General features: G+C 54.0%; 1 protein-coding gene across 2 annotated transcripts in view; it reads left to right on the forward strand.

Annotated features, from left to right (window-relative positions):
- Positions 1-2574: 2574 nt before the first annotated feature.
- The window catches only part of NHS (NHS actin remodeling regulator), a gene marked incomplete at both ends in the record, with an annotated part of 287399 nt that continues 277821 nt past the window's right edge, over positions 2575-12152 (forward strand). For both annotated transcript variants that reach the window (XM_084259301.1, XM_084259302.1), the window contains one exon: positions 2575-3106. In XM_084259301.1, the coding sequence (XP_084115427.1) occupies positions 2575-3106 (532 nt within the window). The remainder of the gene's footprint in view (positions 3107-12152) is intronic.

Raw genomic sequence — 12152 nt, forward strand, 5'->3', positions numbered from 1 at the left:
CCATGGCTTTGAGATCTCAAGTCTATGCTGAGCACTTGGGGGCAGACACCGAGCTAGCTAGCCTGTCCTTGAACGGAATGACCCCCGGGCTCCTCCCGTCCTGGGCCCAGAAGAGGACTCCCTCTGCCCATGGGACTTCCCTGCTCTCCCCTCCAGTGGCCTCTCTCTGGGTGGCAGGAGCCCTTGGGCCCAGGAAGGAGCTCGCCAATAATCCACATTCCCTTGAGGACTGAGATCTTCACAGACTCGTGGCTGGGGTCAGTGTCCAGGGCAGCTGGGCTCGCTCCATGGTGCCCTTGAACGTTATTAATAGGGCAGTGCTGGGCAAGGGTGCTGGGAGGCCGCGCAGACTTGCCACAGGGCCTTGCACACTGGATGACTTTAATACCCTTCCCTGTTCTTCACACCGTCATGGGTTCAGGGAGGCGCGGCTGGCTTGGCTACCCAGCAGAACTCACCTTCAGAATTTGGAACATATTTAAAAGTCCAGTTAAATCTGAAAACACCCAGCTGTCTGCTTTTTAGATTTGTGAGATAAACAACTCTTATAAGATCCTTTCACAAAATATTCTTTCTTTCACTTTTTATATTTGGAAACAAAACCAACTTTAAAGTTGCAAGACATCTACAATGAATCTCAGTGGGCCCTCACTATTTTGAACATTTTGCTGAATTTTGTTTTGGCTAGTTCTTGGTGCACATACATCATCAGCACCATTCTTGCAGTTACAGAGCCATTTAGTGTACCTTGCAGACTTTGTGACCCTTTCGCCCCAAATCCCCAGCCTGGATCTTTTATAAACAAGGACATTCCCTTGCCCAAAAATGTTATTATTATTATTATTATTATTATTTTTAGGTAGAACAAGAGAAGGCTCTATTGAAGGCCATATAACCGAGGCTTGGGCCAGTTCAAAGCGCTGACCGGTGGTGGGGAGAGACTTGTTGCAGGTGTGAGCTAAAGGGGAAAAGGCGCAGAGCCCCCCCCCCCCCCCGCATGTCTGGAGGACTTCTTGGTCGCAGGAAACATTTTTTCCCCATGTTCTCTCTAGACACATGAAATGAAGGCTGCATTCCCAAGACCTGGCTTGTGGCTTTAAAATAAAGAAAAATATTTTTACAGTATTCTTTTTGGAGGGATGAAAGCATGTATTTTATTAACATTTCCCAAACTCTTAAAAAAGAAAACAGCCTAAAAAGGTTCTTGGGCTGATACTATGCAGCCTGTATTGCAATTGAAGTACAGGCCGTTTTAGAAATTATACCTTTCAGGTAACTGAAGGGGAAAACTTTCCTTTCTTCTGTGACTCGTCACCTCTCTGCTGGAGAACTTGAAAATCCTTGCCTAGGACCAGCGCCGCAGGGTGACAGGGAGGTAATCTGGCTTATCTCGCCTAACGTGTCAATGAGTTTTGCAAGCAGTTTTTTTTTTGGGGTGGGGGGGAGCAGGTTTGCTTATTTGAGCTTTGGGTCTCATTCATGATACTGTATAGGGACCCTGCCAAGGGCAGGCGGTGGCGTGATGCCCGGGGAGGGGTACACTAGCAGTCTGGCCGCACTGGGGTGCGCGCACGCCTGGTTCCCCCCACCCCCACCCCCAGCTATCTCACGCTGTTCTGAGAGCCCCGGCCCTCCGAGGGGGCAGCCCCGATCTCCCTGTGAGGAACCCAAAGGACTTGCTCAGAGCTGGAATTCGGCGAAGCAACTTGCTCCAACACGCCAAATCTGCCGCGTCCCCAATACCCCACCCTCCTCCCTCTAAGCTGGCTACCCACACCCCCAACCCCAACTTGAGGACTTCCCGCCCCCACTCTGCTGACAGTCTCGATTCTAACCCCTTGGATTCAAATGGTCTTTCGTTGGAGCGCGCCCGCCGCGGCGAGGCCGCCAGTGACTCCCAGCGGCCGCACAGGGCGCTGCGCCCCCTCGCCCCGGCCCCCCCCCCACCCCGCCCTGCGTCCGCCCCGCCGCCCCCGCGCCGCCTCCTGCGCCGGGGCTGGAGGCGGATTCCTCTGTCCGGGTTTTCAGAGCGCCTTTCCGAAACCTCCTCCCCGCCCAGAGAGGGAGCGAGATCCCGGGAGCAACGCTCCCCGGAGCGGCCGAGGGGCGCGCGGGGAGAGGCCTGCGCCGGGGTACTTTCAAACTGAGGCGCGCGCACACACTCACACCCACCCAGACACACACGCACGCACACACGCCCATTTATACAGGCGGCGGCGGCGGCGGCGGCTGGAGCGGCGGCGGCGAGCGCAGAAATGATGGAGCTGAGCCCGCCGACCCAGGTTGGAAGCAAGTGAGGAGAGCCCAGGCGCACCCCGCGATCGCGGCGCCCCGCGCCTGTCATCCTCCCCAGGGAGCGGCGCCCCCGGACGGGGACTGGCTGGACTGACTCGCTAGGAGGAGGGCGGGGAAGAGGCGGCGGCCAGGTGAGCGGAGCAGCCCCCTGCGGATCCGGACGGCCAGGTCGCGCCTTCGCCCGACTCCTGACCCCTCGCCGCCCAGGTGGGCGCGCCGGCTGCCCGCTCGCCAGGGGCGCTTCGAGGAGACCCGAAAGTCGCGGCCCGGCTGCGCGGGATGCCTTTCGCCAAGCGGATCGTGGAGCCGCAGTGGCTGTGCCGGCAGCGGCGCCGGGCGCCCGGCCCCGCGGAGGACACCAGCGCAGGCAGCGCGGAGCCGCCGCCGCCCCTGCCGCCGCCGGGCCGACGGGACGAGGCCGCGGCGCCGGGGCCGGAGGAGCCTCCCCGCTCGCCCCCAGCGCCGCCCGGGCCGCCGCCGCCCGCGCCGCTCGACCCGGAGCACGAAGAGGCGCCGCCCGCGGGCGAGGAGAGCGCGGCGGGGCCCCCGGAGGCGGCGGCCGAGGCCGGCGAGGCGTCCTCGGCGGCGGCCGCGGCCGTGCTGCTCATGCTGGACCTGTGCGCCGTGAGCAACGCCGCGCTGGCCCGCGTCCTCCGGCAGCTCTCGGACGTCGCCCGGCACGCGTGCAGCCTCTTCCAGGAGCTCGAGAGCGACCTCCAGCTCACCCACCGCCGCGTCTGGGCGCTGCAGGGCAAGCTGGGCGCCGTGCAGCGCGTCCTCGGCACGCTGGACCCCAAGCAGGAGGCAGTGCGTGAGTAGCCGCCCGCCCGCCCGCCCTCGCGCCCGCCCGGGTCGCCGCAGTCCCCGCGCCGCGCCCGGCTCCTCACCCGGCGTCCCCGCGCCGCCCTCCCCGGGGACCCAGCGCGGCCCCCCGCGGCGAGGACGGGCGGCCGGCCCCGGGAGGCGGGCGCGGAGGGGAGAAAGTTAAAGGGGCGGCCTCGGAAGTCGCCGGCCGCCGCGGGCTGGGAGGGAGCGTTTCTGGGGCCCCGGGGGGGTCGCGGGCTCCGTCCGTCGCCGCGGGGGCTCGCCGTCCCCGCCCTTCCCTGGGGCGCAGAGGGCAGTGCAACTTGTGCGGCCGGCGGGGCCCGGGCCGCCGCTCCCCGAGCCCCCCGCCCCCGGCCCCGGCGCGGGGGGTCTCGAGCGGTGGCGAGTGTCCTCCCAGGGCTCCTGCCGCTCCGCGGCGGCTGTGTCTCTCCCAGCGACCTCGGGCAGCGCCGGGCCCCGAACTTGCGCCTGGAGCTCGCGTGCGACCCGGTGCGGTGGGGTCGGCCGCTGGAGGGAAGGAACTCGGCAGCGCGCGGCCCGGAGCTGCTCGCCCAGGGGGGCCGCGCGGGGCTGCGGCGGGAGCGGCGTCCCGGGCCCCGGGGAGGTCGAGGACACCCCTGGGCCTCCTTCCGTCCCGAGCCCCGCGGGGCGCTCGGAGGCGTCCCCCCTGCCGCCGTGTCCTGTCGCCCCGACCCGCCGGCGCGTGGTGCACCCCGGGCATCCTGTTAACTTCCCTCGAGACGCCCGGGGCCGCGGTGCCTGTCATTCGGCGGCCGCCGCCTCCCCAGGGGCGCCGCGCAGGGTCCCCGGGCGGTGGGCGGGGGCGCTAGGCCGGGCGCGGGGCCGGGGCGCCGGGTCCGGCTGCGGCGCTCGCGGCGAAGGTGATGTCAGCGGCTCGGCCTTACATAAGGCGCTTCCCGTCGCTGCGGCGGCGGCGCCCGTGCGCGGGGCCCGGGGAGCGCGGGGCGGGGGCGCCCTTTCGGCCGGGGTCCCGGGGGATTTCCGGGCACCTCTGCCCCGCGAGGCCGCCCGCCGCCGCGCCAGCCCCCCCCCCCCGCCCGCGCCGCGCCCCCCCTCGGAAGAGCCCTTTGAACCCCGCCCGGGAATTCGCCGCTTTTCTGCAATAACAATAATAATAAGCGTAATGAATAAATGATGTGCGCGAGCGTTTTTCGCAGCTATAAAAGACCCGGAGTTGGGTTCATGACTGCTGGTTTAAAAGGGCAGTTCCGGGGATGAGTTCTGGAAAGAATTAGGAGTGCCGCAGGCCAAGTCGTATTTTACTCCGGGGACTCGGAGGGAGCGCTTTAATCCTGCCTCCTTTTACCCCGCACCACACGGCGGGGCCGGGCCCTGCCCCTGCAGCAGCTCCCGGGTCTGCGGAGCGCGGTCGGCGGCAGCGCTGATTTCACTTCAAAAGAACTGGAGGGAAGTTTCGCAGACTGTTGTGTGCTGCATGCGTGCCCCGTGCGCGCGCGTGTCCGCTCTTTCATTAGATTTCACACAAGTGAAACTCAGGGCCGGGCCGTGTGCCCTCTCCCCTGGGGAGAGGCGGCCGCGGGCGCTTCTAGACCTGCAGTAAACAGACCTTTCGAGTCCTTCTGCGCGCTTGGGGAGCAGACGAATGGGCGATGGAGAAAAGAGGGTGCCCAGTGCACACACACGGTTGACGCCCCCTCTTCATGCGCCCTCCTGGCGGATCGGTAAGTGGCAGCGCCTGGTAAAACACCCAGGGGGGGATGCACTTCAAGTCTCTCATTCGTTTTAAATTTTTCCCAAACGTAATCCCCACACTTGCTGCGCAGATCTGTCTCTTGTTCATGAAAGTTAGCATGGCATTGTTCTTGTTCGAGGTCATGAGAGCAAAGGCACATGCTTATGTGTCTTTCTTTGGGTTTTCTGCAATGTAGAGACAGGGACCAGGGCTTCTGTGCAATAGCTTATTTGAGAGGGGCCCGGAGCACAGGCAGGGAATGGGGTGGTGAGGCCCACCCACGCAGGAGCTGGCACCATGGTGGTCAGCAGGACTCACTTCCACACACACCGCAGAATGGCCCATGGAGGAGAGAGGAAGCTGGAGTACTCGCCCTGCCAGGCCTGCCTCCCCTCACTGGTGGAAAGTAGCACCTGGGGCATGGACCCAGTGTCCCTGGGGGCTGCTGACCATGAGGGCTCAGCCTGCTCCCAGGGCCAAGTGGAGAAGTGCCAGCAGCTGTGCTGTGGACAGCGGTGTCTGCCAGGGAGCTCTGGGGGACAGCAGCGGGCAGGACCCTGGTGGCATCTGCTACAGTGTACATCTCCCTTCCTCAAGGACCAGTGCCCCAAGTGCCCCATGTTTCCTTGGCCCCCCCTGGCAGGGTGTCTGAGTGCCTCTACACCCTCCCCAATGCCTTCCCACCCAGCCCACCACTCCCCAGGCCGCCGCCTGCGGCTGCATCCTCACACAGCTGCTTCCTGTTGCCCTGAGATGAGACTGGCCCGTTTGTTTTTTATTTTTATTTTTCTCAAGGTTGACTTGGCGTGATGTGCACTTTAGCCAAGTCGCTCCGGAGGCAAGTGTGGAGGCTCCTTAGCAGCGAGATAAGTGACCGCGGTCAAGGAGAGTTTCGTAAAAGTTGTTGCCATTTAGGCACACTTAGATCGCGCAGAGAGAGGGGCTGGAGTTAATGGCGCTGGAGAAAGAACTGCGGCCCTGGAGCAGCTGAGGGGACGGGCCTAGTGGACCCTTTCACCCACCAGAACTGGAGGGAAGACAGGAGGTACAGGGGGAGGGTGGCTGGGCCGCTGCACCGAGGGTAAGGGGGGATCACATCTGTTTCTGAGGTGCAGGGGAGGCCTTAGGCCAAGTGTTGGCAAAGTGAGGAGAGAAGGCAAGGCGTTAATGTTGTCTTGGGGAGGGACCGTGAGCGCAGTAAGGAAGTGTGCGGTGTGGGGGGATGACCTGGCTGGGTTGAGAGTCTTCGGAGATTTTGGGTCATAAACCTGAAGTGAGTCCAGCTTTTCAGTCACTAAAACCTGAGACCCATTTCATGGGCCTCCACCCTAAGCTGTTCATCCGTAGACATTATAATGTCGTTGTCTTCTTAGTTGCTGTTGATTCTGTCTAGTTACTGAGATTTAAAGTAAATTTTATGTTGAAGTTTCAATTTAACATTCCCACAGAAAAATGCACAGACCATCAACGTGCAGCTGGGTTCATTTTCAAAGTGGGCCCTCACGTGACCATCACCCAGCTCAAGCTGTACAACATTGCTGTACCCTGAACCTCCCCCCTAAGCCTTCACCAGTCACTGTCCTCCTCCCCAAAGATGGCCGCTCTCTTCACTTCCTCCTCCATCAACTAGATTTGCCCATTTTTTAACGTTATCAAAGTGGAGCCACGGCGCGTGTGCTCTTGTGTCTACCAGGACTGACCCAACGTTTTGTTTGTAAGATGCGCCCCCGTTGCACGTCCAGGAGACTGTTCTTTCTCGTTGCTGAATAAAATTCGTTGTGTGCCTGGTGCACAAGCCCTTGACCCATTCTGCTGATGGCAGACATTGTTGTTTCCCCTTGACCGGCTTTTGCCAGTCTTTTTCTGCATGCCTTTTGAAGAGCTTGTGTACCCACAGATGTTTGGTGTGGATCTCAAGTTGGAATTGCTGGATCCAAGGGGATGGATATGTTTGGCTTTAGCAGCTACTGCCTAACAAAATTCTAAACTGGTTGCACCCATTTATACTCCTAGAAGTGTATGGAAGTTTTGGTTGCTCTACATCCTCACCGGCACTGGTACTGTCTTTTTCATTTTAAATTACTCTGGCGGGCGGGTAATAAAAATCTCACTGGTTTTAATTTGCATTTCCCTGAAGGCTTGTGAGCCTGAGCACCTTTTCATGTATATTTTTGAGCATTTGGATGTTTCCTTTTGTGAGTTACCTGTTCAGGACTTTGCTCATTTTTCAATAAGATTCTTTGTACCATTTCTTACTGTCTTGTAGGTGTTCCTTGAATATTGTATATCTGAGTTATTTGTGAGCTCCAGGTATTGCAAATACCTCCTGTCACTCTGTGGCTTGCTGTTTTACTCTCTTAGTGTACTCCAGTGTATCAATCCTTTTCCTTATGATTAGTGGTTTGTGTGCACATGCGTGTGGATGTGTGTTCTATCCTGTTCTTAAACACATTCTTCACTGACCCCAAGGTCATGAGGATATTTTCCTATGTTCTAGAAGATTTTTGTTTTGCCTTTGTCATTTGGAGCCACAGTTCATATGGAACTGCTATTTGCAAATGGTGTGAGGTAGGGGTGAAGATTTTTTTCCACATGGATGCACAACTTACCCATTTCTACTTACTGAAAAGACCATCATTTCCCCATTGCACTGCAGTGACACCCTTGTCATCTATTGAGTGAATTGATTTTCTCAGCTCACATTTATTCAGTTCTGCTATATGTCAGGCCCTGTGCTAAGATCTTTATATATATTTCCTTATTTCATCTTTGCAATAACTCTATGGGAGAGGTACTGTTATTTTTCAACTTTGCTAGGGGTTAGCAATAAGCTGGAGGTAGTTCTAGAAAGTTCTGGAATGTAGAATTAGGATCCAGGTCTGGAGCCACCAGGTATATTCCCAAGCACTAGACTTTCCTCTCATGCATTGCCACACAAGTACTGGGGAATTACTATATTAAAATCAAGGCACTTCTCTATATGCACCTATGCACTGGACAAACTTCATCTCTTGCTTTTCTACCCATGGTCCTCCCTTCCTTTTCCCCCTTCCACCCCAATCCAGTTCTATATGCCAGTCATCTTGAACTACTGGATGTTCCCCAACTTGCCAGCCTTTCTCATTCTTCATGCCTATGTGTATACTACTCTTTCCTTCTGGAACATTTTCATTGGTTAATTCCGATGCATTCTTTGACACTCAGTGGACATATCATCTCTGGAAGTGGAAACTGATTCCTTGCCCACCGCCTCCCTACCTACAAGTTTTCTAGAGCTCTGTGCTCACCTTTATCTTAGTTTTTCTCATTCTGTACCATAGACAGAATTGGCGCTCATCTATATTTCTTCAGCCCTCACCTTTGCTGCTAAAGGCAGCTCACTGCAAAGTCCTGTGATTCTGCCTAAGGCTTTTCCGTTCTGGCTAATGGACCATGCTTGGCCGCATACACAGGGAAAACCAGAGGTGCCAGTGAATTAATGCCCCGTAGCAACATTCACCCGATGCTGAATGGGGTGTTGGTGGATGCATGTCCCCGCTTCCTTTCCCCTTGGGTGAGAGAACTCTGAGGATGTTCAACACCATCTGTCAGAATTCTCCAGTAGGACTGAGCTCTAGTTGCCCACAGTGGTGACTTACTTGGTTATACACTGTATGTCCTCTGCCTTCCTTTCTCCATTTATTTCTTTTCTCACCTATGGGTGGTTCCTGGGGTCATTTCCTACAAAAGCTACTTGCATTTCAACTTCACTTGCAGGGGAACCTGCACCAAGGTGATATGTTTATTCTTTGAACTGTGCGGGCAAAGATCAAGAGCAGGGATGATGGCAGCGGTGATCTTTCTCATGGTTTTTTCCCCTGAAACTATTTCCTCCAGGATTCTTATGTTGGTCCAGCCTCTCCCAGAAGCTCGGTGGTGGGCTGTAAATAACTTACTACCCTTAAGTGGGTTCCCAGTTTCAAAGTCTCTGTTGGTGGAGGAGGAGGGGTAAGTGGGAGCACTGAAGGGACTCAGGTCTGTGATGACAAGGACATGCCCCTCGCTTCCTCAGCGTCCCCTTGGCTAGTGCTCCGGAGCACGGTTTATCACCCCGTGGAAGGGGTTATTATCCCTGGGGCCATCCTCTGTTTAAGAAACATCATTTCATCCAGAGCAGACACGGAAACCGCCAAACCCAGAGAAAAACTAGGAAGAACACGTTGGGTGAATCCATCATTTAGGGTTGGTATAGCAGTGCTAATTCTGGGGCATTCTGCTGTGGGAAGAGTAATCCTTTTCCTTCTCATTCTGTTCCAAACAACAACAGCAACACAGCAAAAAAAACCCCAAAAAACAACAACAAAAAAAAACACCTCTTTGCAGTAATGTGGGTTGTTTTTTTTTTTTTTTTTTGGATGTTTTAGTAACTGTGGTTAGGTTGCTTTTCCTCCTGGCTCTGCTCGGGGAGTTTCTTTGAGGCGTTATGAGATCCTAACAGCTCCATTGAGAGCTGCTTTTAAACCCATCACAGAACAACTGAGAAGAAAGCAATCTTTCAAAGGTTAATAATACATGGTTGTAATTTCCTCATAACCAGTAAGAACAACACATTTCTTTCTAGACTTTTCTTATTGTACTGGATTGGGCTTTTAAATCAAAACTACTGAACCACTTTACTCAGGAAATCCTTGAGATTTTGTTGGGCTGATGTTGCTAAGATGGTAACAATACAGATTTCTTTCTTCCTGTTTGTGGGGGTCTTTTTCACACAGTGCTGCCAGGAAAGTGTAAATTCTACATAAGCTCAGAAAAACAGTCTTCATTCTCAGCGATTCTGTTCTACCTGCTCTGGGCATTCCCTTTAAACTGCAGTGATGTGAAGTCTCGCCTATTATCCAACATTAGCCCAAGAGTCTTAAGGATTCTTTGACTTCATATGACATTTTGTAATTTTAGGGACAAAGACAATTTTGTTTGACAGTTCAGTTTCTTTCACTCTATTAAAAAATCATGAGACATAAGATTTTGTGGGACACTCTATTAAAATATCATGGGAAAACTATGGCTGGGACAAACCATCCATCACAAAAATTCCTGAAAGTTTATTTTGCATCATGAATTCTTCATGAATCACATCTTGATAATATTTGAAAAGAAAACATAATGCGGTGGGAATGGTTTGTGAATTCAGGGTTCTCATTCAAAGATCTGAATGGGTGGTGAATTCTTCAGTTCTGGGGGGCCTTTCCACCACACTGCAAGGCCACAGTGGCCAGGGACCACGTCTAGCTTGTCTTTGTGAACGACCTAGGTAGACAGGTGACTTTTGCTTCTGACATGAATGTTCATCCTTCAGTACATTATGGAGCACGCCAAGGGTCAGGTGCACTCAAATAGGGAGGGACCTGAGGACCTGGGCATCCGTGTGCTGAAAAATTCCTTCATCATAAAGTGCCTAAGTCCTTCCTTGTGAAATGAACCAAGAATAAAATGATTTTTACAGGAGTCAGAGAGGCTGGGCATCTTGGAGTCGGGAAATACCTTATAACCTAGAGAATGCAACTCCCACTCAGGGTGCGACTCTTTTATAAATTGTTCCAAGTGGCGGCCCATTACTCTTTGTGACTCCCCACAGTGGGAAGTGGCCACCTTCTCTCCCCCAACTTTATTGCTGGAGAGTTCCCAATCTCCAACAATCCTTTCTGTATTGAGACTAAATCTGGTGTGTGTGTGTGTGTGTGTGTGTGTGTGTGTGTGTGTGTGTGTTCCCCTAGCCTTGAAGTCCCAATTCTGGTGTCCGGAGCCAGAAGGTATCTGCTTATAACCTTTTTGCCAGGATATCTTTTAAGAGTCCTAGAGGTTCCAGTTTGGGACTCTTCTAAGCTTTCCTCATCTGGCTACAGCAGAAACTCCTTCCATGGAGTTTCTTGATGCCCATTTGCTCCCACTCTGCCTGCTTTCAGCCACAGGTGCAGGCTGGATCTTCTGGGGGTTGCCCCAGTAGGACTGAGGTGATGCTGGGTGTGCTACACTGCATGACACCATTGGCACGTCATTGCTCTGGTGGCCTCACAGGCCTCAGAGGCAAGAGCCTATGTGGTAGAAGTTCTTTTACATGAGCTTTCCTCCCTTCCATTTGTACAGTTGGTGTTTTGAACTTCTGCTTCACAAGACCCCCCCCCCATTGTCTCTGTTAAATTGATTCTTGCTTGCTTTGCTCTTTTATTTCCAGTCAGCCGTGATGGTTTAAAATCTCGATTCAATGTGTCAGCTGCTGCCCACAGCATTTTGCTCTCCACAGACATCTTAAACATGATTCTAGTCCACCCTTCACATCTTTGATGAAATTATTGTTCAGATGGACTCAAGGCTGCCGTCCACTGGCAGGCAGAACTAGCCACGCCCCTGCAAACTGATGGCTATGAATCAACATTCCTTGGGTGCTATTGTTGCAGTGGCCACGGATGCCCCCCCACCTTCCCATTCAAACCACATCTCTCCACCTTGCCCACAAGATTTATCATCATGAGCGATCGTCAGATGGTTTGCTGAAATCAAGATACCATATGTCTGTAGCTTGCCTTTGATCTCCCAGTCTAATAACCTACTCCAAAGGGAAATGAGGTTAGTCTTGCTCAAACTGGACCCACTTACAACAATCAGAGGGGCCATTTACATTCTCTTATGTGTCAAGGATAAAGAGTTTATTTTAGGGAAGCTGCTTTGGTGTTTTGGTCATAGGATGACTCGCAACATTGAGCTTCAAGGAGACTTTCAGAGTCTTCGGCTCCATTTCTCTGACTCCAAAGTGTGTGGTTTACAAAAGGCAGAGATTCCGTGTGTATCCCCCTTTTTTTTTTTTTTTTTTGGCGGATACTTTACCTGGCAAGAACCTTATGTCTTTGTTCTTTGTTCTCAAGGAAGGACTTTAGAAGTCATGACCTTCAGAGTTTGCTGAGGCTCAGGTTAAGAGCAGCAAGTGTGGTTTATCTAATTGTTGATATTATCCAATTGTCTGACTTCAGACAATCCCTGAATATTTCTTTCTCTTCCTTTGTCATGGAATGGCGCTAACCCGAGCACGTACTGCATGAGGCCGTTGACAGGATCGAAGGAGTCAAGTTGTACAGGCGCTGAGAACTCTGCCTGGCCCGTGGAGAGCCCCTCGTAATTATTGGCTGTTACTTTATTGGTACTATAATTGGATCATGCTAGTGGGAGGTATGTGTTAATTTTTTCCAAGTGGGTGAAAACCTTTGCCTGAATTTGTGAAATGCTGGTTGCGGGGAAGGACACAGCAACCAAGCAGTACCACGTCCCCCTGAATGTCAGACATGAC

The sequence above is a fragment of the Talpa europaea genome (genome assembly GCF_964194135.1).
Source record: "Talpa europaea genome assembly, chromosome: X".
Classification (NCBI taxonomy): domain Eukaryota; kingdom Metazoa; phylum Chordata; class Mammalia; order Eulipotyphla; family Talpidae; genus Talpa; species Talpa europaea.